Genomic DNA, 26,504 nt, shown 5'->3' with positions numbered 1-26,504 from the left:
CAGGACCTTCAGAAGAGCAGTCAGTGCTCTTACCCGCTGAGCCATCTCGCCAGCCCCAGATTTTTTTTTTTTTTTTTTTTTTTTTTTTTTGGTTTTCCGAGACAGGGTTTCTCTGTGTAGCTCTGGCTGTCCTGGAATTCACTCTGTAGACCAGGCTGGCCTCGAACTCAGAAATCCACTTGCCTCTGCCTCCCAAGTGCTGGAATTAAAAGCGTGTGCCACCACTGCCCTCCAACAGTGTTTTTTGAGACAGGATCAGTTACTCTGGCTTGGCGGTTACCAAGTCGTCCAGGCTGATCTGACATCAAGCTCCAGAGACCCACTTGTCCCCACCTCTCCAGTGCTGGGATAACAATGGCATTACCATGCCTGGCTTTCTCCCTTGGGTGCTGGGGTTGAAGTCATGCTCTCAGCCTTGCAGGGCAAACATGGACTCCACGGGAGCCCTCTTCCCAGCTGACAGCACTTGTAAGAGTCCTATGTCTCACTGAAATAATTTGGGCATCTACTTTGAATTTTGTGACCTTCCATGTAAAGACCTGGTATCACCAAAGAACTCAAGTACAGACATTTTGAAGTCCCAGTTCAACATCTGACAATCAGGTGGTTTTGTGGGGCACACGACAGGGCAGGGCCTTTTAACTATGTACACCCATTACACCAAGGCGGGTGAGCACAGGTGGATTCAGAGTAGAAATCCAGCCAGGCTTGATAGTGCCAGCAGCAGGAGTCAGGTTTCAGCTTCCCCCTGAAGATCTAGTTCCTACTTCACTGCTTTCAGTTTCTCAGTTTCCAAAGACAACAGAAGCCAGGTGATTAACAAGTGCTTAATTGTTTGCTCGGTTGGTTTGTTTAGTTTTGTTTTCCCAGAAGTTGGCCCACGGAAGGTTCAGAACACAGTGGGAGGGGGAAGTGTCATAGAATTTGAAAATAATCTCTTCATCTTTTTGGACTCTCGAAGGAGACCCACGTGACCCACGGGGCTGTCAGTCTGAATGGTGTTTTTCTTTCTTTCTAGCTGTCTCCGTCATGAGGTACAGCGCCTCTGCCTTCGGGTTTGCCGTAAGTAGCCTAAAATGTACTCACCATTGTGAAATTCTGCATGCTGTTCCCTGAGCCTGTGACTCTCACCTGGGTCATGAAACAGAATTAAAGGCAGCAGCCTAGGATATTTCCCAAGCACACATCTGGGGAGCACATGTTCTGGGAAGGGGCTGGAGAGGATGTTTCGGGGGTGGGGGAGGTTGCCTCTTTGTGCCCTTGTGGGGACAAGGCACACCTTGTTGCATGTGGGTCTGGCACACCTGGATGGTGCATATGATGGTGTAGACAGAGACTTCCGGAGTTGAGGTGGATTGTAATTCACACTCGAAGTCAGTCGGTCTGTAGACCTGCTGAGGGGGGAGCTGAGTTTCCTGCCTGTCTCCTCAGGGAAATAGGTCCATGGGGGACAGGTATGCTGAAAGCCTGGAGTGCCTCAAGCAGGCTCTTTCCCTCCTTGTCACAGAGGCAGAGGACATTTTATCCTGGGTCCTAGACTCACATCTGACCTTTGTTGTAAGAACTTAATGTTTTGAGAATGTTGCATTGAGGTGTGTTGTAAATTCTTATGAAGGATGTAGACAGTCCAGAAATTTACACATGAGCACACTGGTAACCAGAACATAAACTACATATACACACAGAAATAAGCAATACACAGAAAGAGATACATGTACAATATACAGCTAGACATATCACACACACACACACATACACACACACACACACACAGCATAGACACACATCCACCCAGAAGTAAATATGTAAATATGCCACATAGACACACATGTGCATGAACACACACAATACATATACGATATATAGTCTTAGAAACATCTCTCTCTCTCTCTCTCTCTCTCTTTCTCTCTAGAGTTCTCTCTCTCTAGAGTTCTCTCAAAGGCATAGAACTTTCTATATGATATCAAACTGTTGGTAGACTTCCCGGACCTCCTAAACCTAGCTAGAACAGTTCCAGTGAGAGCTGGAATTAGAATTTGCACCCGAGTTTTTCCACTTACTGTAAATAGGAAAAAAATGCCAATGTCATCTTGCCTGTCACAAGATAAACAATTTCATGTATTTCAGAAAACAGTCCTTTTTTCCATTCTAATCTCCTGTCCCATATCTCCAGAGTGCTGGGGTTCTGGGGCTCTGAGAACAGAGCCATCCATACAAGAGCCACAGTGTGTGAGGCCCAGGGCTCCACCATAGAGTTCAAAGTGGCTGCAAGAAGCATGCAGAAATGTACTCACTTAAAGATGCTTATTGGTGAGATGGCTCAGTGGGTAAGAGCACTGACTGCTCTTCCTAAGGTCCTGAGTTCAGATCCCAGCAACCACATGGTGGCTCACAACTGCCCGTAATGAGATCTGACACCCTCTTCTGGTGCGTCTGAAGTCAGCTACAGTGTATTACGCTGGAGTGAGTGGGGCCATCCTGAGTTCAATTCCCAGTAGCCACATGATGGCTCACATCCATCTGTACAGCTATAGTGTACTCATACACATAAAATAAATAAATAAATCTTAAAGATGCTTATCCACACTGTCTGGTCATTGTGCTGTTGGCCAGTGTGTTCGCATTGTGCCTTGCTGACCTGAGCACCACTAATGTCCTGTTTCCTTCTCTAGTTTGATGCCATCCTGGATGTCCTGTCCTCGGCCATTGTCCTCTGGCGTTACAGCAACGCAGCCGCCGTGCACTCTGCTCACAGGGAATATATGTAAGTGGATTCTTCTTCCAGACTGCAGGAGCCTTACATGAAGGCCTCGCCATCACCTTCGGCACAAATCCTCCTTCACTCTCTGTCCTGATGTTGACAAAAGGGTGCAGGTTGCCTTTGATGTTAGCTGGTGCACTGTCAGCCATGAGACAGGTCTTTCCTGGGATAGTCACTGGGACATATAGAGCCTTCGTATGTTCCCTGATCTGGGATCTAGGGTGAATATTTTCTTGTCTGTCCCTCTATCCATGCATTTACCTGCTTGTCCATCTGTCCATTCTTTCAAACATTCATCCACCCACCCATCCATCCACCCATCATCCATCCATCCATCCATCCATCCACCCACCCACTCACCAAACCTCATGTTTACTCATTTATCCTCCTCCTCTTTCCCCTCTGTCTTTTCTTCTCTCCTCCCTTCCTCCCCTACCCACTTCTCCTCTTTCTTTCTCCTTCTTGGTGTCTCCGTGTTCTTCCATGTTCTCACACATGCTAGGCAAGTCTTCTACCACCCAGCTGTATCCCCAGCTCATACAGTCACATTGGTTGTTATTTTGTCTATCACATTTTCTTTAATTAATAACTCAATACATGATCCATTAATATTGACACTTTAATTATTAATAACCTGATGTAAGACACACCCATGCACATAAAACATGCACAAACACACAGCCATTCATGCTTTAACTTTTACCACTTGCTAGCTTTGAGACTGCACGATACTTCAGTCCCCCATTTGGAAAAGTAGAAAAAGAAAAATTGCTCCTTTGCAGAATTTTCTTGATGGGCACATATGTTCCTACATGCACATCTATCCATATATATATGCACATTTGTGTGTATGTGCAGTTGTACATATATGTGTTTATATATGTATGGGTGCCCATATATCAGCACATGCAGGGTTTTCCCTAGCCTATGTAGGTTATGAATGGTTGAACACCAAGATTGACAAATGCTGCTCTGTGTGGTTCCAATGCTGCCAGAGAGAAGGGGCTGGTAAGTTCATGACAGTGGATGCTCAGACACGCAATGGTAGAGGTATCTCTTTGGTGTCAGGGAATTCAGACAGTAGTGTATTTTAGGTTGAATGTGTTGAAATGTAGAAACTCCTAAAAGATGATAGCATGCAAATCCATTAATGACATCAAGAAAACATATCAGGGGGTTGAAGGAATGGCTCAGTGGTTAAAAGCACATATTACTCTTACAGAGGACCTGTGCCATATTAGGCAGCACACATCCCTCTGTAACTCCCGATTCAGAGGAACTCCACAGGGACCTGCATTTATGTATACATACCATACACAGACATGGACAAATACACATAACTTTATCAATAAGAAACTACATCCCTTAAAAAAGATTGAAAAAAGAAAACAAAGCAATATCAACAATCAAACAAACAAACTCTTCACATGTGAAATATTACTATGATGTGCATTATCTTTTGTAACAGATGTGGAGTGTCAGATCAGTGGCATCCAAAGTGACATAATTTTAGATGGAGTGAATTTTGAAAATAAGTTAATCTTTTGGTAAAAAGATTTTTAAGACACAAATAGTAGAAATTTTAATTTTATAAAATTTCAAATGATGGTTCAGTCACTTGGCAGGCACCACTGTGACCACCCAATTTATTATGCGGGGGTTTGGGGACTTTAATGAAACGGCCATGAAGCAGTCTAGAGAGATGCTCTGTCCTGTGCCAAGAGCTAAGCATCATTTTCTTGGGGGTAATGTGCAACCCTTGGTTCTGCAGAGGTGGGACCCAGATTGCCTTTAGCGCCACGTTTTAACTCGATCTGGGGATGAGGTGTAAAATTCACACCAGACTCCAACGAGGAAGAAGAATGCCTAGTTTATTAATTTAAAAAATGCTATGGGCTTTTTAAAAGCCCACGTTGCAGTATTGTGTTCGCCAGATGAGTATGGAGACGGGAGTTCGATCCCCAGAACCTACACACACACACACACACACACACACACACACACACACATATGCACACACACACACATATACACACACATATACACACATATACATACACACACATACACACACATATGCACATACACACACATCGCACACACACCGCACACACACACATACACACACATACACACATATACACACATACACACACATATACACACACATACACACACATACACACATATACATACACACACACATACACACAGACACACACACTGCACACACACACATACATACACCCACACGTACACACACATACACACATACTTGTGCACATATCTTCATATATGTGTGCACACATGCATTCACACACATGCACATAGTTGTGTGCTGATATCAGAATATTTTATGTATACTGGACTGAAGTACTAACCTGTTTTTGCTTTTGCGTATCCTTTGGAAATGCAGAATTCCATGTAGGCCTTGGGTTTTAATTCTGTCTGGAGTATAAAGAGAAAGTGTTGGGCTTGTTTTCCCTCTGTTTTAGAGTTAATAATTTCAAGTTTGATCCATGTCTCCAGAAGTTTTCTTCTTTCTAATTTTCTTTTTTAAAAATCTTATTTCCTTTCTGTTAAAATGCTTTCTGTACAATCTTTAGTCACAAGCTAATTATTGTGGCTTTTCTGTAGAACTGAAATCTCTGTGAACATTTACTAGGCAGCCTACCGGTTTCCCCAGGCCAAGGCTGATGATAAGAAGTATCTTTGATTTCACTATTTTTAATTTCAGTGTGTGTGTGTGTGTGTGTGTGTGTGTGTTATGTGGATGCAAGTGCAGTTACACGTCCAGGTGTGTGTGTGTGCATTCCAAGGGCAGAGGTCAACCTCAGGTCTTACTCCTCCAGTGACAACCACCTTGTATTTTGAAACAATGTGACAAGGTCTCTCTCTCTTTCTCTCTTATTTTAAAACCTTTTATTTATTTTTTGAGATTATAATTTAATTACATTAGTTTCCCCTTCCCTTTCCTTCAGAGTTCATCTATTAAGCTAAATTGGCTGGCCAGTGAGCCTCAGGGATTTGCCTAGCTCCACCTCCTGGTCTGGGATTACAGACACAGGCTACCACATTTGGCCTTTTTAGGAGAGTCCATACACTTGTGTGACAAGCACATCTCAAACTGAGCCATCCTACCAGTTACCCACAATGCAAAGGCTCCTTGGCTGGTTGTTCATTAGATAATGATCATGAATTCGTTTGGAGATTCCTAATCTAAGGATTAAGTGACACTTAAAATCCTCTATATCACCGGCTTTAGTTAACATTTTAATCTCTGGTTAAAAATTCATGAGATCACTGCTGGCTGGGAATATATTTGCATATTAATGAGCACAAACAAGCAAGGAGGAATACAATTAGAAAAACCTTCGGCTTTCAGCTAGTTTCTAGAGAGTAATATCGGAGGGAACTGAGAAATATCCAACTGGCTTCTAGAAAAGGTGAGTTCTCTTACTTTTATGATTTGAAATCATAGCCTCAGAGTGAATCTTGAGTTTGAAATTGCCTGTGTAGAAGATGGATGCCCTCCTGAACTTGGCCACATGAAAATGGAGTGTGTGATGCTTCTGCCTCACCACATGTATGGTAAGGCCTCCATATAGATGTGTGGCCTCCAAAATTATCATGTGCTGAATTAAAAACTACAACAACAACAAAAATGTTTACAAAACTCACGTAGCATGATTCCTGCTATAATAAAAATGGACCAAACCTCTGACACTGTAAGCCAGCCCCAATTAAATGTTAGCTTTTATAAGAAAAAAACAAACTCATGTAGCTTAAACTTTGAATTTTTCTTGCTATGATGTTCACACATGCGCAAGTGTACATGCGTGTACATACCTGTGTGTGAAGCGTAGAGAATAGCCTTGGACGTTGTTCCACTTGGTTATTATTAGACAGGGAGCTTCACTGGCCTGAAGCTCAGCAAGTAGATTCAGTTGGCTGAGCACTGAGCCCCAGTGAGAGCCCCCCGAGCTACCTGTTTCTACCTCCCTAGCCTTGGGATTGCAAGTGTATACCCCACATTTAAAAAAAAACATTCTGAAAATTGTTGTCCTTATGTAACACACATTTTACCCAATGAGCCATGTCCCCAACCCTCAAATGGACCACTTTTTTTTTAAAAAAAAGATTTATTTATTATTTATTTCTTACAAGTATACCGTAGCTGTCTTCAGATGCACCAGAAGAGGTCGTCAGGTCTCATTACGGGTGGTTGTGAGCCACCATGTGGTTGCTGGGATTTGAACTCATGAGCAATCGGTGCTCTTACCCACTGAGCCATCTCACCAGCCCCCTAAATGGACCACTTTTTAGTGTGCATAGTTCAGTGGTCTGAAATATATTCATGCCATTGGGAACCAGCCTTGTCACCCTGCAAAACTGCACTTGATTTTAGCCAAAAAGTGAGAAGTCAGTCCCCTTGTGAGAGAGGAAGTCTACACTCATTGGGTAGTCCCATTTCTTCTCCCCCAGGCCCTGGTAGCACCATGTTACCATCTGTTTCCTTGACTCAGATTGCATTAGGTAACTCACAAACTCAGACGGTGTGGTGAGAGCTAACCTGGGAGGGACAAATATCTATCCACTCCAGATGAGGAGGGAACCAGTGAGTGCAATTGGGATTTCTAACAGGACCACAAACAGCTTGTAGAGGACTGAACCACCATGATGAATCCTGTCAACTTGAAAGGCTCCAGAATCACCAAAGAGACCGCCTCTGAAGGTGTCTGTGAGAGAATTCCTGATTCTCTTAACTAAGATGGGAAGACCCACTCTAAATGTTGAGAGCACCACTCCATGATCTGGACTGCAGGTTAAGAACCAGTACCCTACACTCTCTGCTTCTGTACTGTGGATGCAAAGTCACTAACTGCCTTCGGGTCCTGCCGCTATGACTCGCCCACTATAATGGTCAGCACTGCCCACACTGTGAACCAAAATAAACCTCTCCTCCTTAAGTTGCTTTAGTGAGGTACTTTGTCACTGTAGTGAGAAAAAGACCCTAACAGATCACCAAAGAAAATTCTCCCTCTTCCCCAGCAATAGTTAACTTATACATCCTCCAAGAAGGGCAGGGCTCCATGAATCCTTCCCTGCCTCCATTGCATGGCAGTGGTGGCCCAAGCTAGCTCAGGCCTCTTCCTTCCTGCACAGTGTCACAGGTTATAAGAGTTCAATAGGGTGACACATATGCCTGAGTATGCCATAAGTGTGTCATGTGTGTGCCAGGTATGTGCCAGGTGTGTGACTGGGATCCCTGGAGGTCAGAAGAGGGCATCAGATCACCTGGAACTGAGTTAAAGATGGCTGTAGCCTGCCATGTACACGGTGGGAATAAAACCCAAGTGTTCAAGGAGAATGTTCAGGGGACAATATCTGTCCCCTATGGGAGAGTGTTTTACAGCATGCCGTTCATATACTCTCCAGGTTTATCCATCTTTTTTATTTATCTATTTTGGTTTTTTCAAGGCAGGGTTTCTCTGTGTAGCCCTGGCTGTCCTGGAACTCACTCTGTAGACAAGGCTGGTTTTGAACTCAGAAATTCGCCTGCCTCTGCCTCCCAAGTGCTGGGATTAAAGGCATGCGCCACTACTGCCCAGCCAGGCTTATCCATCTTGTAGAGTATGACACAGTCTCCTCCTCATTGCCAGCTGGACAATATTCCATATGGTATATCTATTTTGTGACCAGGACTCACTGTGCTGCATAGTAATGAGTTTGAGTCTCTCTCTGAACCAGTTTCCAGTTTTTCTGGAACTATACACAGTGGGATTGATAGATCACATGGCCAAGCTTTTGAACGTTTTTCCCCTCTGAGGAAACTTCATACTTTTCCAAAGCAGTTGCACCATCCTAAAGTCCTGCTAATTAGGTAAAAAAAAACAAACAAGCAAACAAACAAACAAACCCCTCCCAATTATATTGGTTACTTTAAAAAATTTAAACAATTTACATTGTATATGTGTATATCTGTGTCAAGGGACTGTACATGAGTGATTACAGTGCCTAGAGAAGTGAGAAGGTAGTGTTGGAGCCCTTGAACCTGGAGACATGGGCAGTTGTGAGCATTCAGTGTGGGTGTGGGAAGGAAACAGGACAAGAGCAGGGTGTTGTACTGCTGAGCCATCGCTGCAGCCCATACCAGTCTCTTCTTACATGAACAATAAACTTATAGAAGGTAGATATGTTAGGCAGAGTTCTCTAGAGGAGAAGAATCAATGGAATGGACATGTATGACAAGAGCAGTCACTAGGTGGGCTTACATGGCATGAGCTGCGTAGTCCAACAGGGGCCATCTGTCTGCTAGATGGCTGAGCACCTAGAAGCTGCCTGGTTTGTGAAGATGGCTGCCCTGGGGTAGTGATACCATTTTAATGAAACTATTGCTTACATTCAAAGAGATTGAACCTTATGGCTACATTAATAATAAACCTTGAGATCACTTAAGACTTGGCCTGACATCCTATGGTGTGCACTCATTCTGTTTGTTTAACTTGCATTTAAGAGAACAATGTTATAACCAACCTCACTTCCCTTGGATTTTCCATGTAATCAGCTTTTATTTCCTACGCTAATTCATAGCTTTAATCTTAAATTATGTACTCTTCAGTGCCCCTGACTCAAAGCAGAATGTGTGTGTGTGTGTGTGTGTGTGTGTGTATTTAAACAACAAGGAAATTCTGTTAAAGATGTCTATGATGTACCTTATTCCTTCCCTATGCGATTCTTTCTACACTGTTCGGTAAATATAGAGCAAAGGACTTTGTTAGGGACACAGGCAATAGAGACAGACATACACACGAGAGACAGAATATAGACAAGCCAGGAACCACAAACTATATAGACAGAAGACACAAGGAGAGAAGTGAAGAACTCATTCTTTGGCTCACCGTTAGTCAAAAGAATTCAAAGGGATGGGCTGAGTTGTGTTCCCTAATGCAACACTGATGCATTTTGGTGTCTCTGAGTCTATTTTAATGCATTTCATCAAAGTATGACAGTAATCCCAGTCTGGTGCAGATAATTCTCCACTGCTGATCTTCAGTTCATGCTTGAAAACTAAAGAAGCTGGAGTCTGATGTCAGCTAAGGAGGGTTCGGTAGCAGCAGAGCATGGTGGATAGATGCATTCATCAGCAGGAACTGAAGCTAGGCAGGCGCAGATGTCCTTTCCAGGACCTTTGACTCTCTGAGCTGTAGTTGGAAGGGGCTGCTTACTGTGGGGGGAAGGGGGACTCGCTCATGCTCAGTTATCTTCCCCAAAATGCTCACACAGGCCTGCCAGGATCTCTCCTGGTCTTCTGTCTACAGTTTGCAGTTCCTGGCTTGTCTGTATTCTGTCTCTCATGTGTGTTCCCTATTTGATCCCGGATCCTCAATAATCAAGGGTAACCCCAATAGAAGAGCACCAGTTTCACCTAGACTGAGGTTTTCAACATGTGCTAGGAGAGAAGCCAAGGAGTCAGAGTCTGTCTGTAAGGGAGAGTGTCATTGGATATTTGAGTATCTGTCCTAATTTTGTTTCTATCGATGGGATAAAACACCTGAATAAAAAGCAGCTTAGGAGAGAAATGTGTTGATTTGGCTGAGAGCACCAGGCTGCAATCTTTTGTATCAGAGAAGTCACAGGGGCAGGAGCCTGACATCTCTGGTCACAACACACCCGTCACACCCACAGCCCAGAGCAGAGAGAAGTGAGCGTGTGCATGCTTAATGACTCAGCTCACCTTTTCTACTTCTAAAAAAAAAGAATATTTATTTTCATGTGTGTGTGTGTGTGTGTGTGTATCTGAATTTATGCATACCACATGCATGCAGGAGTCCATGCAGACCATAAGAGAGGCACCAGATACACTGGAAATAGAGTTTCAGATGGATGTGAGCTGCCACGTGAATGCTGGGGACCGAACCAGGGTCTTCTGTCTAGAACAATAAGCCCATTTAATTACGGAGCCATCTCTCCAGCCCTTTTCATCTTCTCTACTCTTACAGTGGACGGCTCCCACTTATGTAATCCTTCCCCCCATAGTGTGCTCCGTCTTTCCACATCAATTAAAACTCAAGACGATGCCAGCATAGCAGATCTCCTTCTCCCCGTCCTGAGCCTGGGAAATCGAAAGTCCTACATCAGAACCAACTAGGGGCAGCTTCCCAGAAGCTCCCTGTAGACACTCTCTTATGAACAATTTTTTTTTTTTTTTTGGAAAACATAACTAGCATTCATAATACAAGCATCTACACTAGCTAGCACACACGAGTTCAGCCTTGCATCCGAGTGCTTTTACCCACTGAGCCGTCTCATGGACCCATAGGAAGTAAGTGTTCCACCCACTGTGGCCCAGAGAAGCCTTAATCGTCAACTTGACGCAGTCTAGAGTCATCAGAGAGGAGGTGTTTAACTGAGGAATTGCCTAGGTCAGCTTGGCCTGTGGGCATGCCTCTGAGAAATTGTCTTTATTGCTAATTGACATTGGCCTAGCTCAATGTGGGTAGTACCATTCATCAGGCAGGGGGTCCTGCCAGGACCTGTATAGAAAAGCTACGTGTACTGGCTGGTTTTGTGTGTCAACTTGACACAGGCTGGAGTTATCACAGAGAAGGGAGCTTCAGTTGGGGAAATGTCTCCATGAGATCCAGCTGGGAGGCATTTTCTCAATTAATGATCAAGGGGGTAGGGCCCCTTGTGGGTGGTGCCATCCCTGGGCTGGAAGTCTTGGGGTCTATAGGAGAGCAGGCTGAGCAAGCCAGGGGAAGCAAGCCAGTAAAGAGCATCCCTCCATGGCCTCTGCATCAGCTCCTGCTTCCTGACCTGCTTGAGTTCCAGTCCTGACTTCCTCTGGTGATCAACAGCAATGAGGAAGTAAGCTGAATAAACCCTTTCCTCCCCAACTTGCTTCTTGGTCATGATGTTTGTGCAGGAATAGAAACCCTGAGTAAGACACTACGTAAACATGAGCAAGCTAGCGACCAGGGTTTCCTCATGGTTCCGGCTTTGAGTTCTTGTCTGGCATCTCTCAGGGACAGACTGTGACTAGGAAATGTAAGCCAAATAAACCCTTTTCTCTCCAACACTGCTTTTGAATAGAGTTTTGTCACAGTAACAGAAAGACAGCTAGAGCAGCACCCCTGAAAGTTTAGACCACTACTATTGGTAGACTCTTCTATGATAGATGAGGAGGCAGGAGGCTGGTGGTAGATGGGTAAAGCTCTGCCTTAGAGCATTTGCTTAATATGCCTTATGCCCTGGGTACCATCTCCAGCATCAAAAACAGACAAGTAAGCAAGCAATACAAGGGATTTGCAAATGAGAGAAGACTATCAAGGGAGGCAGGGAGGTGCCCATTATGGAGGCCATAGGGAGAGATGGGTATAGTAAGTTGGACTTGGCAAGGCTGAACTACACTGGGAATTTCACGCCTGTCTTAGCCATTCCCAGCCCTGTGCACCTTGTGAGGCTACAGGAAGGACGGTTTCCTGCTGCCGTCAGCTTCCAGGGCCATTGGGATGCTTGCCACAGAAGGTACAGCCTGGTGCTCGTTGGGAAGCCTCTGACATTTTACGTTTGATAGCTGCACAGGTGGGGCCCCACCCAGGCTCCCCAGGCCCAGCTGTCTCCCTGGGCCATCCGGCAGCTCTCTGAGAGTGAGAGATGGCAGCAGATGGGGGCCATTGCTCACTTCTTCAGGCATTCCTTCCGCAGCTGAGTCAACCACACAGCCTAAGACACCGTTCTCCAGCTCCCAATGTGTGTGCAGATAGCGGGATGCTCAGTGGAAGGCTGGAAAGTGAATCCACATCCTCTGCAATGGGTGGTCTTAGAGGTTTAGAGATGCTGTACGTGTTTTCCAGGTGAAGTAAATGGGACACACGGTTCACACCCAGGGAAACGGCACCGCTCTCTTTTTCAATTTGCAGAGCAAATGACTTGGCTTAAGAATGCCCAGCTCACAGGAAGGCTCCAGTGTCGCCTGCCCTTTTGATGCCTGGCATCAGCAAGCATGTTGGTAACATTTGGGAACAGCTCCAAAAACTAAAAAAAAAAAAAAAAAAATGTAGCTGATTCCAGGCCAGTGTGAGGGCTCAGCAGGTAAAGGTGCTTACAGCCAATGCTGCTGGCCTGAGTTCAATCCCTGAGACGCATGTGATGGAGGGAGGATCTGACTCCCGAAAGTTGTCCTCTGACTGCCACACGAGGGCTGTGGCAGTGTGCCACTCACCCAAAATAAGTAACAGTAAGAATTAGTTCTTTTAAAGAAAGGTAACCGGTTCACCAAAGAGGTGGCAGATTGGTGGCTTGCTTCTGGTGCCGGAGCCAAGTGGCCTGCAGGGTCATAGGTCACAAATGTTTGAATCCATCCTTGCAGCTTTTTAGGGGGTGTTTGATCCAGACCACAAATCAGAGGATCTGGAGAAGCAAATCATGGTTTTTTTTTGTTTTTTGTTTTCTAGTCTTCTTCACTTTACAAACCCTTTTTGGCCATGTTTTCTATCAATGGCAGAAGCTGGTGTAGGAGAATAAGTTCCCAGGAGCACTCAACTGTTGGAACTTGAGGCAGGAGGAGCCTTTCAGGATAATCTGAGCTCACGTGACATGAAAAATGAGTTCTGTCTTGCTGAAGGAAGAGGGGAGATGGCCTCTACTGTCAAAGCCTCTCAGAATCAAAGGGGAGTAAAACCTTGCCAGGACACAGGCATGAGGCTTAAGAATGTGGTGCTGAGTGCTGTGTGTGTGTGTGCGCGCGCGTTAGAGAAAAGAGTATATAGTCTTGGTCCCTGTTAGCATTGAAAGGTAAGTCCCTGTAACAGATCCACAGGGCTCCACACCCAAATAGCGCTGGGAGGGAGGGAACCTCCCAGGAGTGTGGACAGGCCTGTGAGTGCAGGTAGGACCACCACTGCTGCTCAGAGGAACCCACCAGGAACTCTCAGGACACAAGAACTGAGGGACTGCCTGGGACAGGAGGCTTCTCTTCTCTGCCTGCTCACAGAGCTGATCCTGTGCCACAGAGCTATATACACAAATACTGCCAGGAGAGAGCTGGTCTCCCAGGAGTGCCTACACACCTGCGAGCACAGGCAACATCACTACTTCACTTCAAATTCCTGGCCCAACAGGGACCCTCCCAGAGCTATCAGGACACAGGAACCAAGGATCCTGGAGACAGGATCCTTTTGATCTCTCTCTGGACCCAAGAGCTGACCCTGGAACACAGCTCTCCATATCCAAATTCTTCCCACAGAGGACTGGTCTCCCTGGAGTACTGACATACAGACTTGCAGGAAGGACAAGCCAAAGTCAGAGACAGCAAGATTAGTGAACACCAGAGATAACCAGATGGTGAAAGGCAAGCACAAGAACATAAGCAACAGAAACTAAGACTACTTGGCATCATCAGAACCCAGTTCTCCTACCACAGAGAACCCTGGTTACCCTAAAACACCAGAAAAGTAAGACTCTGATTTTAAAATCACATCTCATGATGATGACAGAGGAATTTAAGAAGGACATAAATAACTCCCTTAAAGAAATACAAGAGAACACAGGTAAACAGCTAGAAGCCCTTAAAGAGGAAACACAAAAATCTCTTAAAGAATTACAGGAAAACACAACCAAACATGTGAAGGACCTGAACCAAACCATCCAGGATCTAAAAATGGAAATAGAAACAATAAAGAGACAACATTAGAGATAGAAAACCTAGGAAAGAGACCAGGAGTCGTAGATACAAATATTAACAACAGAATACAAGAGATAGAAGAGAGAATCTTACGGACAGAAGATACCAAAACAAAAACAAAAACAAAAAACAACAACAACAAAAATTGCCACAACAGTCAAAGAAAATACAAAAAGCAAAAAACTCCTAACCTCAAACATCCAGGAAATCCAGGATGAAATGAGAAGACCAAACCTAAGGCTAATGGGTATAGAAGAAAATGAAGATTCCCAGTTTAAAGGGTCAGTAGATATCTTCAACAAAATTATAGAAGAAAACTTCCCTAACCTAAAGAAAGAGATGCCCCTGAACATACAAGAAGCCTACAGAATTCCAAATAGACTGGACCAGAAAAGAAATTCCTCCTGTTACATAATAATCAAGACACCAAATACACTAAAAAAAGATAGAATATTAAAAACAGTAATGGAAAAAGGTCAAGTAACATATAAAAGCAGGCCGATCAGAATTACACCAGACTTCTCACCAGAGACTATGAAAGCTAGAAGATCCTGGGCAGATGTCATACAGAACCTAAGAGAACACAAATGTCAGCCCAGGCTACTATACCCAGCAAAACTCTCAATTACCATAGATGGAGAAAACAAGATATTCCATGACAAAACCAAATTTACACAGTATCTTTCCACAAATACAGCCCCACAAAGGATAATAGATGGAAAACATCAACACAAGGAAGGAAACTACACCCTAGAAAAAGCAAGAAAGTAATCATCTTTCAACAAACCCAATAGATGCAAATCAAAACAAGCCTGAGCTTCCATCTCACACCAGTCAGAATGGCTAAGATCAAAAACTCAGGTAACAGCAGATAATGGTAAGGATGTGGAGAAAGAGGAACACTCCATTGCTGGTGGGGTTGCAAGCTGGTACAACCACTCTGGAAACCAGTTTGGCAGTTCCTCAGGAAATTGGACATAGTACTACCTGAGGACCCAGCTATACCACTCCTGGGCATATGCCCAGAAGATGCTCTAACATGTAATAAGGACACATGCTCCACTATACATGTTCATAGCAGCCTTATTTATAATAGCCAGAGCTAGAAATAACCCAGATGTCCCTCAACAGAGGAATGGATACAGAAAATGTGGTACATTTACACAATGGAATACTACTCAGCTATGAAAAACAATGAATTTATGAAATTCTTAGGCAAATAGATGGAATTAGAAAATATCATCCTGAGTGAGGCAACCCAATCACAAAAGAACATACATGGTATGCACTCACTGATAAGTGGATATTAGCCTAGAAGCTCGGAATACCCAAGATACAATTCACAGACCACATGAAGTGTAAGAAGAAGGAAGACCAAAGTGTATATACTTCAATCCTTCCTAGAAGGGGGAACAAAATACCCATGGGAGGAGTTAGAGACAAAGTGTAGAGCAGAGACTGAAGGAAAGGTCATCCAGAGACTGTCCCACCTGAGGATCCATATACAGTCACCAAACCCAGACACTATTGTGGATGCCAACAAGTGCTTGCTGATAGGAGCCTGATATAGCTGTCTCCCGAGGGGCTCTACCAGTGCCTGACAAATACAAATGTGGATGCTCTCAGACAACCATTGGACTGAGCAGAGGGTCCCCAAGAGCCCAAGAAGCTGAAGGGGCTTGCAGCCCCACAGGAGGAATAATATGGATCAACTAGTACCCACAAAGCTCCCAGGGACTAAACTACCAACCAAAAAGTACACACGGAGGGACCCATAGCTCCAGTTGCATATGTAGCTGAGAATGGCCTTCTCAGTCATCAATGGGAGGAGAAGCCCTTGGTCCTGTGAAGGTTCTATGCCCCGGTGTAGGGGAATGCCAGAGCCAGGAAGCAGGAGTGGGTGGGTTGGTGAGCAGGGGGAGATTGCAGGAGATGGGATTTTTGGAGTGAAAACCAGGAAAGGGGATAATATTTGAAATGTAAATAAAGAAAGTACCTAATTTTAAAAAAATGGTACCTCTAAATTGGGGGGAAAATAAAGGTAAGCCGCCCCCCCATATATGAAATAAGGCACAATAGCATTTCTCTGCAATCCCAGCCCTCAGGAGGTGTAGGCTGGAAGACTGGAAATTCCAGTTATTCTTGTCTATGTAGTGGGCATGGGGGCAGCCTGGGCTACAGGAGATCCTGTCTCAACCAATAAGCAACAAAACACACCCAAGTCGGAGGAGAAAATCGCCCCAAGCTTTAGACGAAGACTAAAAGCTCTACCTTTCTGTGGCGTTCTTGGGGGTGATTGAATCAACAGCCAGAGCTGATGCGTCTCTCTTCCAATTCTTTTTTTTTTTTTTTTATACAGAGGGGCTTTTGGCTTGGATGTCAGCGTCTTCCAACATTTACCCTTTGGCATCCTCAGCCAAAAACCACATTTGCTCCTTTTGTTTTTACTTTTTGAGACAGGCTTATATAGCCCAGGCTGGCTTCAGACTTACTCTGTAGTTAAGGTTGATGTTACACTCCTGATCCTCCTGTCTCCACCTCCCAAGTGCTGGGATGACAAATAAGTGCCACCATGTTTGTTTTATGCATTGGTGGAGACTGAACCTAGAAACTCATTCTATTAGGTTTTGTTTTTTTTTTTTTAATCGCTGTGGTAAAACAAATGATGGACGCCCTTTATAAGAGTTTAGCTAGACTGTGGTTCTGAGGGTTAGAGTTTATGGTGGCAAAGTGCAGGCACAGTGGCAGGTGGCTGGCATAGTAGCTGAGAGCTCACATCTCTATCCACTGGCAGGAGGCAAGAGAGTGGAATGAATGGCATGGCACTTGGCTTTTGAAACCTCAAAGCTCACCCCTAGAGACACATCTCCTCCAACAAGGCCATACCTACCAATCCTTCTCAAACAGTTCCACCAACATGCGACCGTGTATTTAGACACATAAAGTCTCTGGTGGCCATTCTCATTCAAACCACCACACTCATACATGCTAGGCAATTACTCTACTGAGCCTAGCCCCTGAAGGTTCTTTTTTTCCCTAATACTAGACTCTTGTGTGCTCAATTCTGACTCGTGTGTGTCACGCACTTTTAAAAAACTATCTTTAATCTTTCCTCACAGTCCAGTTGCTATCCCCCTCCCGTTCTGCCCTCCAACACTTCCTCATCACATTCCTCCTCTTCCATCTCCAAGAGGATGCCCACACACACCCCATCACCCTGCCAGGCCTCCGCACTCCCTGGGGCCCCAAGTCATTCAAGGACTAGGTGTGTCTTCTCTCATTGAGGCCTGCCCAGGCAGGAAATCCTTTGCTGTATATGTGAGAGGGGATTGGGGTAAGGGGTGGCTCGGACCAGCCAGTGCATGCTGCCTGGTTGTTGGCTCAGTGTCTTGAGAGATCTCAGGGGTCCAGGTTCATTGAGACTGTTGGTCTTCCTATGGGGTCACCCTCCTCAAACCTCTTCCTGCCTTTCCCTAATTCAACCACAGGGGTGCCCCTGACTTCTCAGTCGGTTGCTTGTTGGGCCTCTCAGAGGACAGCCATGCTAGGCTGGCTCCTGTCTGTAAGCACACCATAGCATCAGTCATAGTGTCAGGCCCTGGAGCCTCCCTGAGATAGGTTCATATTTGGGCTGGTCACTGGACCTCCTTCCCCCAACCCTGCCCCCAGTCTCCTCCCTATTTTTGTCCCTGCAGTTCTCCCAGATAGGAACAACCTCAGGCTGTTCCAGGCTGTGGGATGGTAATCCCATCCCTCCACTTGATGCCCTGTCTTTCTACTGGACGTGGACTCTACAAATTCCTTCTCCCCACTGTTGGGCATCTCATCCAGTGTCCTCCCCTGTGAGTTTTGAGATTCATTCTTACCTCCCAGGTCTCTGGTCAAGCATTTTATAAGACACCTAGAGGGAATGAAGCCAGCTAGCTTCATCCCCGTGGACCTAACAGGAGAAGATGGCCAGTGCAGAGGCAAAGGGGGCTGGGAAACGGCACTTGTAAGGAGGGCATCTCTAAAGCTGGGGCTCAAGGACAGTTTAATATTCTGATGCTGAGGTTGGCTAGAAAGAGCCTGGACATGCAGTATTCCTAGATGGAGAGCTAGCCACGGGGTACGTAACGAGAGGCCAGCTGGCTGCATTTGAGAGTCAGAAAAATAAGTTCCTGAGGCTTGACATAAGTGTGGGACCTCACAGCTGGGGCCTCCTGGGCCTCAGGAGGAAATTGTGATTGTAAGAGAACTGGGGAGCCATGGGCGGGTTATTAAGCCTTTGGGTGAAGTGCCCTGATTATATTTAATATTGTGAGCCCATCTGGTTCGATCTCCAAGAAACCTAACATGATTGTGAATATAGGAGGCTCTGTATTGTTTCTTAAAAAGAAAAAAAACAAAAGAATAGGTTTCGTTCATGTCGCCAAATGTTGTGGTACCTGTGTGAAAAGTAACCGCCTTTCAATGAATACAGATTTCGAAGTGTTCCCTAGCCCATGGTTAGCCTGATCGCATCCTTCCCGCCTCCTCTGTGAACAGCGATCACCATGAGCTGGTACCCAAGCTTTCAGTGTATTTCTTTTGCAAATTGAATAGAACATACATGTGTACGCTGTTCACACACACACACGTAGCTAGGTATGAAAATAAAAATTAGACCTTTCTCCGTATATCGCTCTGTAATCCACTTTTCTCCCAGCTCAGAGCCAAAGACATTTTCCAGATCTCTTCCCTATATACCCAATCTGTCGTTTTTGGTGACTTTAGAGTTTTGGTATTGGCACTATTTAACCGTGTGTCAGGGGCTCCGGATTGCTTCAGCTTCTGTTATTTTAAGCTGTGACATGTCTTACTGCTGTGGTATGAACTCTGTGTCTGAGATCTGGGCTTTATTATGTTTTCAGTATGAGAGGAGAACTGGAGAGATAGCTTAGTTGGTAAATTACCTGTCACTTAAACACTAGGACCTGGATTCTAACCTCAGGAACTGGCTTCTTTTGAAAAGTTGGGCCTGGTGGTGCAAGCTTGTTACCCCAGCACTGGGGAGGTGACTACAGGAAGAGCCCCGGGGCTCTCTGGCTAGCTAGCCTAGCCTGGCTGGTGAGTTCAGGTCGCTGAGAGACCTTGTCTTAGAAAAATGAAATTAAACAAAGTGAGGGCTGGGGAGATATCTCAGTGGTTAAAATGCTTTTCTTTAGAGGATCCAAATTCCATTCCCTGGCAGCTCACAACTGTCTATATGTCCAGTTCCAAGGGATTCTCCATCCCCTTCAGGCCTCCATAGAGGCACATCCCTCATGCGCACATCCCTACACATAGACACATATACACACAATTTTAAAAAATATGAAACAAAACAAAATAGCTAAGACAAACGGTCCCCAAGGAAGGACCCCAAGTTGTCCTTTGGAGTGCACATGTGTCCATACAAACATAGACACACATGAACACATACAGAGGCCGTTAAGCCATGAGGTTTAAATTCCTTGTGTCCTAAGTCCTGACTGTATTTTGGGTAAGGAGGAAAGCTGTTTTGGGCACAGCGTAAAACAGACCTGAGACCTGTCAGTCCCCGGGCATGGTGGGTGGTTGTTCACCACCGATCGATCTGGAATCCTGACTGTTCACAGAGTGTCTGCGGGAGCTAGAAACGCTGCCAGCCCCCAGTGCACACAGGAATGAGGAGCATATGTAGGAAATGTTAAGCTCGCCGATTTTATATGCACGTGCAGCCTGGCCCACTCCCCAGGCGCTCCTCACAGCTGCAGGGCTGGATCTGGTTGCTTCGCTTAATGTCATGAGTAACTAAAGCCAGGGACAAGGCTCACAAACAAAAGGCTGCACAAAGCCAGGCCTGCCTTGCTCAGACTGAAGCAGCCACTCTACTTTTCCAGAGAGGCGGCTGTCCGCAGCCGTTGTGAGCATGGTCAGAATCAAGGGCACGCTTCTCTATTATGGAATTTGACATTTGCAAATATCACAGCCTATGAAGGCAAAGGAGGGTTATGCGGGAGGCTGGGCTGAGGAAAGCTATAGGGAGAAAGAAAGGACTCAGACGCGTATTTCCACCTGTGTTTTTTTTTTGTTTTTGTTTTTGTCCTTTTTGCCTCGAAACAGTTCATCAAGACTGACCTGGCTGCAGTGTTAGGGGGAACCTCACAGCATTTGAGGCTTGTCCTGTGCAATCTGGACATGTGCAGGGGAAGTGGGGGGAAGGAGGCAGATTTGGGGGGAAGAGTTTCTTTCTTCATGGTGCATCCCAGTATAAGAGCAGAAGTTGCAGCTAGCCGAGATAGACATCTATCTGCCTGTAGACTCTCAAGCGTAGAAGGGCAGGGCTTTGGGTACCTCAAGGACACAGGTCGGGATTGTTTTTTAAATGTTTGTTTTTACTTATGTGTACAGGTGTGCATATGCCAACATGTATGTGAATACCCCCAGAGGCTAGAAAAGGCTGTCAGAGCCCCTGACACTCTTTAGAGTTACAGGCAGCTGTGGGCCACATGGCATAAGTACTGGGAACTGAACCTCTGTTCTCGGGGAGAGTATCAAATGCTCTTCACTGCTGAGCCATCTTTTGAGCCTCAAGCTATGTGGTTTTGTGCTGAATGTGTGTACAGCTGAACCTTGGCATGAAGCCAGGTAGGTTCACCCTACTTCCTTACTTGGGTTCTGAGAATTAACTCCTGCTGACCCGGGATATTAAAGCAGCAGACACAATTTAAATGGCATTTAATCAAATTAATTGACAAGACTTCACATGGCTCAGGCTGGCCAGGATGACCTTAGGCTTCTGATCCTTCTGCCGCCGCCTTTGAGCACTGGGATTACAGATGTGAGGTACCACACCTGGTGTATGGTGTATGTGATGCTGGGGATAGATCCAGGGCCTTGAGCCTGTGAGTTAAGGGCTCCACCATACCCAAGTTACACCTCCAGGCTCCTAAAGGGGTGCTGTTTGGTGGCAAAGCAGGAGAAATGCAAATCCCTTTATGCATAGCACAACCACAGTGTGATAGAAACCTACAATTAAAAAATGTTCACCAGGGCTCAAAAGGATCAGAGCATCCTTGAGGAAGTGTGGAAAGGTAGGCAGAATGCTTGCCTCTCGGATTCTGCATTTTATGATGCCAGACTGGTCCATTTCAAAGAAATCAGGCTGGAGAGATAGCACAGGGGTTACGAGTGCTGGCTGCTACCCCAGAGTCCTGTTTACAGCATCCATATCAGGCAATTCCCAACTACCTAGAACCCTGGTTGCAGGGGATCCAAGCCCCTCTTCTGGCCTCCAAGAACACCACGCCTGTGTGTGCCAACCCACCCATAACTGTATACCTATACATGGTTTTTCAAAGGAAATTGTCAAGAGAAAGAGTGTTTGCTATGTGCACTTGTATGTGTTGGGTGTTGTATGCTGGGGTGTTGGGGAAATTTATGGTGGGAGAAAGTAAATTTGCACATTAGCTACTTTCCAGACGTAATTACTTTGATTTATTCCCCTCCCAACCCTAGAGGGAAGGCCAGGTTATTAGATTTAGTTCCACTGAAGGCATCTGTTAGTGAGTTAATGAAAAAGCCCGAAAGCTGTTGTTCAGGCAGCTTTCCTTCCACAGAGTGCGAACGGCCTGGATAGGTGGGCTGCAGGAAGTCATCTTTGAATCCCTCTGAGATCCATTTGATTCTGGCTGGGCAATCATGAGGCATTTCTCCACCCCCTCCTTTGTCATTTGTCTAAGTCTGAGAGTATCCACAGAGGAAGATGGGTGACGGCTGAGGAGACTAAGACCATCCCAGGATGAACTTTAAGGCTGGGGGAGGAGGCAGTGTGGTTCCCTTTGATTTGAGACTCAATGGTGTATCCATGCCCTCTCCTTGTTAGTATAACAAAATACTGACAAAAGCCACTTAAGGAAGGAGCTGTTTCTTTGGACTTAGATTTTGACAGTACAGCCTATTGCAGAGGGGAGGCCGTGGGCTACAGGCGAAGCAGCTAGCTGGTCACATTGCTCCCGCCCCCTCACCCCCAATCAGAAGAAAGAGAAAGACAAACACTGGTGGCCATTTTTGTTCTCCTCCATATTCAGTTCAGAACCCAGAGTATGGCATGATGTCGGCCACCCCCATCAGTCTGGTCTAGAAGCTTCTTCATAGACATTCCCAGATGGTTGTCTTCTAAGTGGTCCTAGAGCCTGGAAAGCTGATATTCAGTGTTAACTACTGCAGACAGGGACATCCTAGGGAAGGGGTGGACTGGCTGTTGTGTTGCCAGTGGCCTTGGTGACCACCCTGTGTCACTTACACCACTGCATTTCTCTTACAGTCTTGGGTAACAATCCTGCAACCCCCACTTGAGTGCAAGTAACTTCCCTACGTAAAAAGTGTGTGTGTTCTAAATGCAGCAGGATCTCCTCATTTTCCAATTCATCTACAAAGTGAAGCGTATCACAGTGTGAAACCAAGGATCACTCTTACCCTGCCATCCAGAGAAAACAACGAAGGTAGATGTCCTTCTCTTTCCTGTCCATCTCTTTACGCCTGGGATCATAAGCTGCAAACCTAGGTACATGCTGTGTATTCTCTTGTCTCTCCTGCCTCTATCTCCATGGAAGTTTCTAGAGTGAGGAGTCTTTGTTATTTCGAAACTCTTGAATGGACTTGACATGTCCGTGAATGTTCTGTCTTCCAAGTACAGAGTCTTCTCTTTCAGTAAACCCTGTGTGGGGAACAACGACACAGCTCAGTTGGTAGAGTGCTTGCCTACAAGCCCCAGGCCCTGGGTTCAAACCCCAGCACTACATAAACAGGTCCCTAATCCTAGCATGCAGAGGATGCAGATGAACTCATTTTTGACTCTGTAATGAGTTCCAGACCAACTTAGGCTATATGAGACCCTGTCTCAAAACCAAACCAAACAAAACCAAACAAAACCAAAATCATGTATGTTTTTTCCCTGTTACGCAGCATCTAACATAATCACACAACTTTGCATCTATTTGGTTATTTTCTCAGGAGCAAAATTTCTTCACATGGTCTCTCTGATCGGAGTTGTTTTACTAACTATCCTCTGAGGGGACTGTGGCCAGCATCAGGTATTTCACTTAAAGAGGTGACAGTTTAAGAGGCAAAACACCATCATTAAGACTCAAATGGCTTCTAAAGGCATAACCCCAGAGACCTCAACCCAAATTGACTGCTTAACTATTCAAGGTTTTCTGCAGTGTCTATTGAACTAGAGCTTAGTTCACCTAGCTACACTGTCGTATTTCCCTTCTTTGTAGAAATGTTATAATGGGGCTGGAATGCTATGATGGCTCAGTGGAGTAAGATAGTTTACTGTACGAGTGTGAGGAGTCGAGTTTGAATCCCCAGCATCCCCGTAAAAAGCTGGGAATGGCCACATGTACCTGTAACCCCAGCATTGTGATGGGAGGGAGAGACAGGCTTAAATAAAGCTGAAAAGTTCTGGTCCCCTGAGAGACTCTTTTTCAAGGCAGAGAGTAATAGAGAAAGACATCCGATGTCCTATTCGGTCCTTCACGTGTGATTCCATGAACGCACACATCTGTACAACTACGCCAATGTGCACACACAGGGGAAGAGGAGGTGGAGAGAGGGAGGGAGGGAGGGAAAGAGAGAGAATGAGAATTCTGTGAGAAACTTGTTATATGCATTGATAAAATAAAAATAGAGCAATACAGGCAATATCCCGATTTATAGGTTGGTGGAGCCATGGAAAGAGAAAGTGAAATTCTGCCAGCCCGTTTATTTGTGGTGAGCCTGGGTCAGACTTTCCTTTTTTTGAGTATGTGCAACTAGTAGCCATCCAAGTGTTTTGAAGCAAGCCTTTTTTATAGCTTCTCATGTCCAAGATCTACTTAGAAATCCCAAGGTGTATTTCTAGAATATTTTTGGGCTCTTTCAGGCAGCTAAAGGGTTCTCTGTACACTAACCTGAATGATGGTTCAGTGTTTGGGAGTTTTAAATGGGACCCAGCTACTGTTAAAGTGCTGGCCCTTTTCTTACGAAGCAAGAGTGCATGCCTGTTCTACTTTCATTTCTGTTCCTGTGACAAGATATCCTACCTAGAGGCAAGTTAGAAGAGAAAGGATTCATTTTAACTCATAACTGCGTTACAGTTCACTGTTGTAGCAGAGACAAAGCTTGAAGCAGCCGCTCACCTCAAGTCCACAGTCAGAAGCAGAGGGAAAGGAACGCATGCAAGCTTTTAGCTTTTCCTGTTCTCACAGAGTCCAGGGCCCAGACCTAGGGAATGGTGCCGTCGACTTTCAGTCTTGATTTTCCGGCATTCATTAACTCCCGAACTACCCCCCCCCCCCCCCCCCCCCCCCCCCCGCCGCATACATGCCCAAAGACCGATCTGACCTAGACAACCCTTCTTGAAACCTATTTCCAGGTGATTATAGGTTGTGTCAAGTTGACAAAGAAAATTAGTCATCAAATTGTGTGGTGGAAAAACTTGTTCAGATTTTTAAAAAATTGATATATTCCAGACTTTACAGTGGAAGCACCAGTCCCTGTCATCCACTGTCACCTTAGGCATATGAAGAAAATGCTGCTTAAACTAAAAAGATGTTGAAGCTAGATGTTTCATGCCACCAGGTCTGGTGGTGAGCATGAAATCTCAAAGTGGTTGATAATATGAGAGTCATTGATGTGCCTTAAAATTATAAAATTTTACAGTTTTATAATTCATATTATATACTATATATTTCTGTTTATAATTTATATTAACATATAAAATGGTAAAAAAATAAAATTAAGTGATATTAATTAATAGGAGTTTCCTCTTATAAAGCAGAGAAAGATGTTCAAGTGCTGAAGAAGAAGAAGGCTAAGAAGCCAGGGAGAGAAGGCTGGAATTTCCAGGTTTCCTCAGAGATAGATCTGGAAAGATATCATTAATAGCTTAATATATACACATGTACATATGTGCACACATGCACAATGCATGCATACATAAATATATTCACACATAGGCACGCATGCCTGGTAAACGCAGGTGTCATATGTGTACAGACATACATGAACACACATGACTGTGTATGTACACACAGACATTTACATACACATGTATGTACACAATATACATAAATATACCCATACCTAAACATATACTTGCATCTCTATACCAAGACATGCATGTACACAGATGAGGAACTATCTCTTAGCCAAAGTGGAACCTGGGGACTGGAGCTAGGAGGCGCAGCGCTGGCTGGTGTGGCAGTGTGAGGTTATGGTTTATCTCCCAATCACTGGGAAACAAAAACCAAAAACCAAACCCAAGCAAACCCAAGTTCCAGAAACTTGGAAATGACTCCTCCCCATCATCTGTCAGTCCCAGGTCAATACAAATTTGAGCACCATGTTCTAGCCTTTTCCTGTTAGGGGAAGTGTTTGGCATGTGACCTTCTTAACAAGCTGGTGGATAATTCCCTAATTGATGTTTGATGACGTTCACACACACTCCGGCCCCGCCTCCTCACCCAGCTACAAGCCATTAAATCCGCGAAGGTTGTAAATTGCGGATCTCTTTCACGGTTGAGAGTCGGAAGGCTTTCCCCCCACAAAGCACGTTAATGGTTAATAAAAGCACTGTGTACACAGGCGTGGGTCTTACACTCAAGACCCTCATTCTGTCATTCGCTTAACTACCTTTGGCTTTAATAGGGCAGATTGAATGCAGAGCTGTGAATTACTCAGCGCCTCATTAAACAGCACTGTGAGGGGTGGGGTCATCCCTCCCCATCTGTCAGAGTGCCAGCAAGCTGGTGCTTGGGAAGGGACAGGCCTGCAGCCCTGCTCTAACACACCCTGACTTTTGTTTCTTTCAACATCGTGGGATTTAATCTTCTCCCTCTTGTTTTAAAAAAGCAAACAGCAGATTAATTCAGAATCAGTGGGCAGACAAGTGAGAGCAAAGCGGGGCAGTTGGATTGAACCGTGGGTGAGCTGATAGAATAATTATAGGGTATATTATGCTTTTTGTTACATCCCCGAATCATTTGGCTCCTTGTGCTGGCAGTGTGTCCATACGAGGCTGTGTAT

At 45.1% G+C, this 26,504-nt stretch overlaps 1 protein-coding gene across 1 annotated transcript in view; it reads left to right on the top strand.

Moving 5' to 3' along the window:
* Positions 1-26,504, top strand: part of Tmem163 (transmembrane protein 163) — a 184,465-nt gene that overhangs the window by 119,661 nt on the left and 38,300 nt on the right. The window contains exons 3-4 of the mRNA XM_031381019.1: positions 1,019-1,062; positions 2,673-2,764. Coding sequence (XP_031236879.1) covers positions 1,019-1,062; positions 2,673-2,764 — 136 coding nt within the window. The remainder of the gene's footprint in view (positions 1-1,018; positions 1,063-2,672; positions 2,765-26,504) is intronic.

Source organism: Mastomys coucha, unplaced genomic scaffold (genome assembly GCF_008632895.1).
Source record: "Mastomys coucha isolate ucsf_1 unplaced genomic scaffold, UCSF_Mcou_1 pScaffold1, whole genome shotgun sequence".
In the NCBI taxonomy this organism is placed as follows: Eukaryota; Metazoa; Chordata; class Mammalia; order Rodentia; family Muridae; genus Mastomys; species Mastomys coucha.
This window is presented reverse-complemented; position numbering and strand designations above follow the sequence as displayed.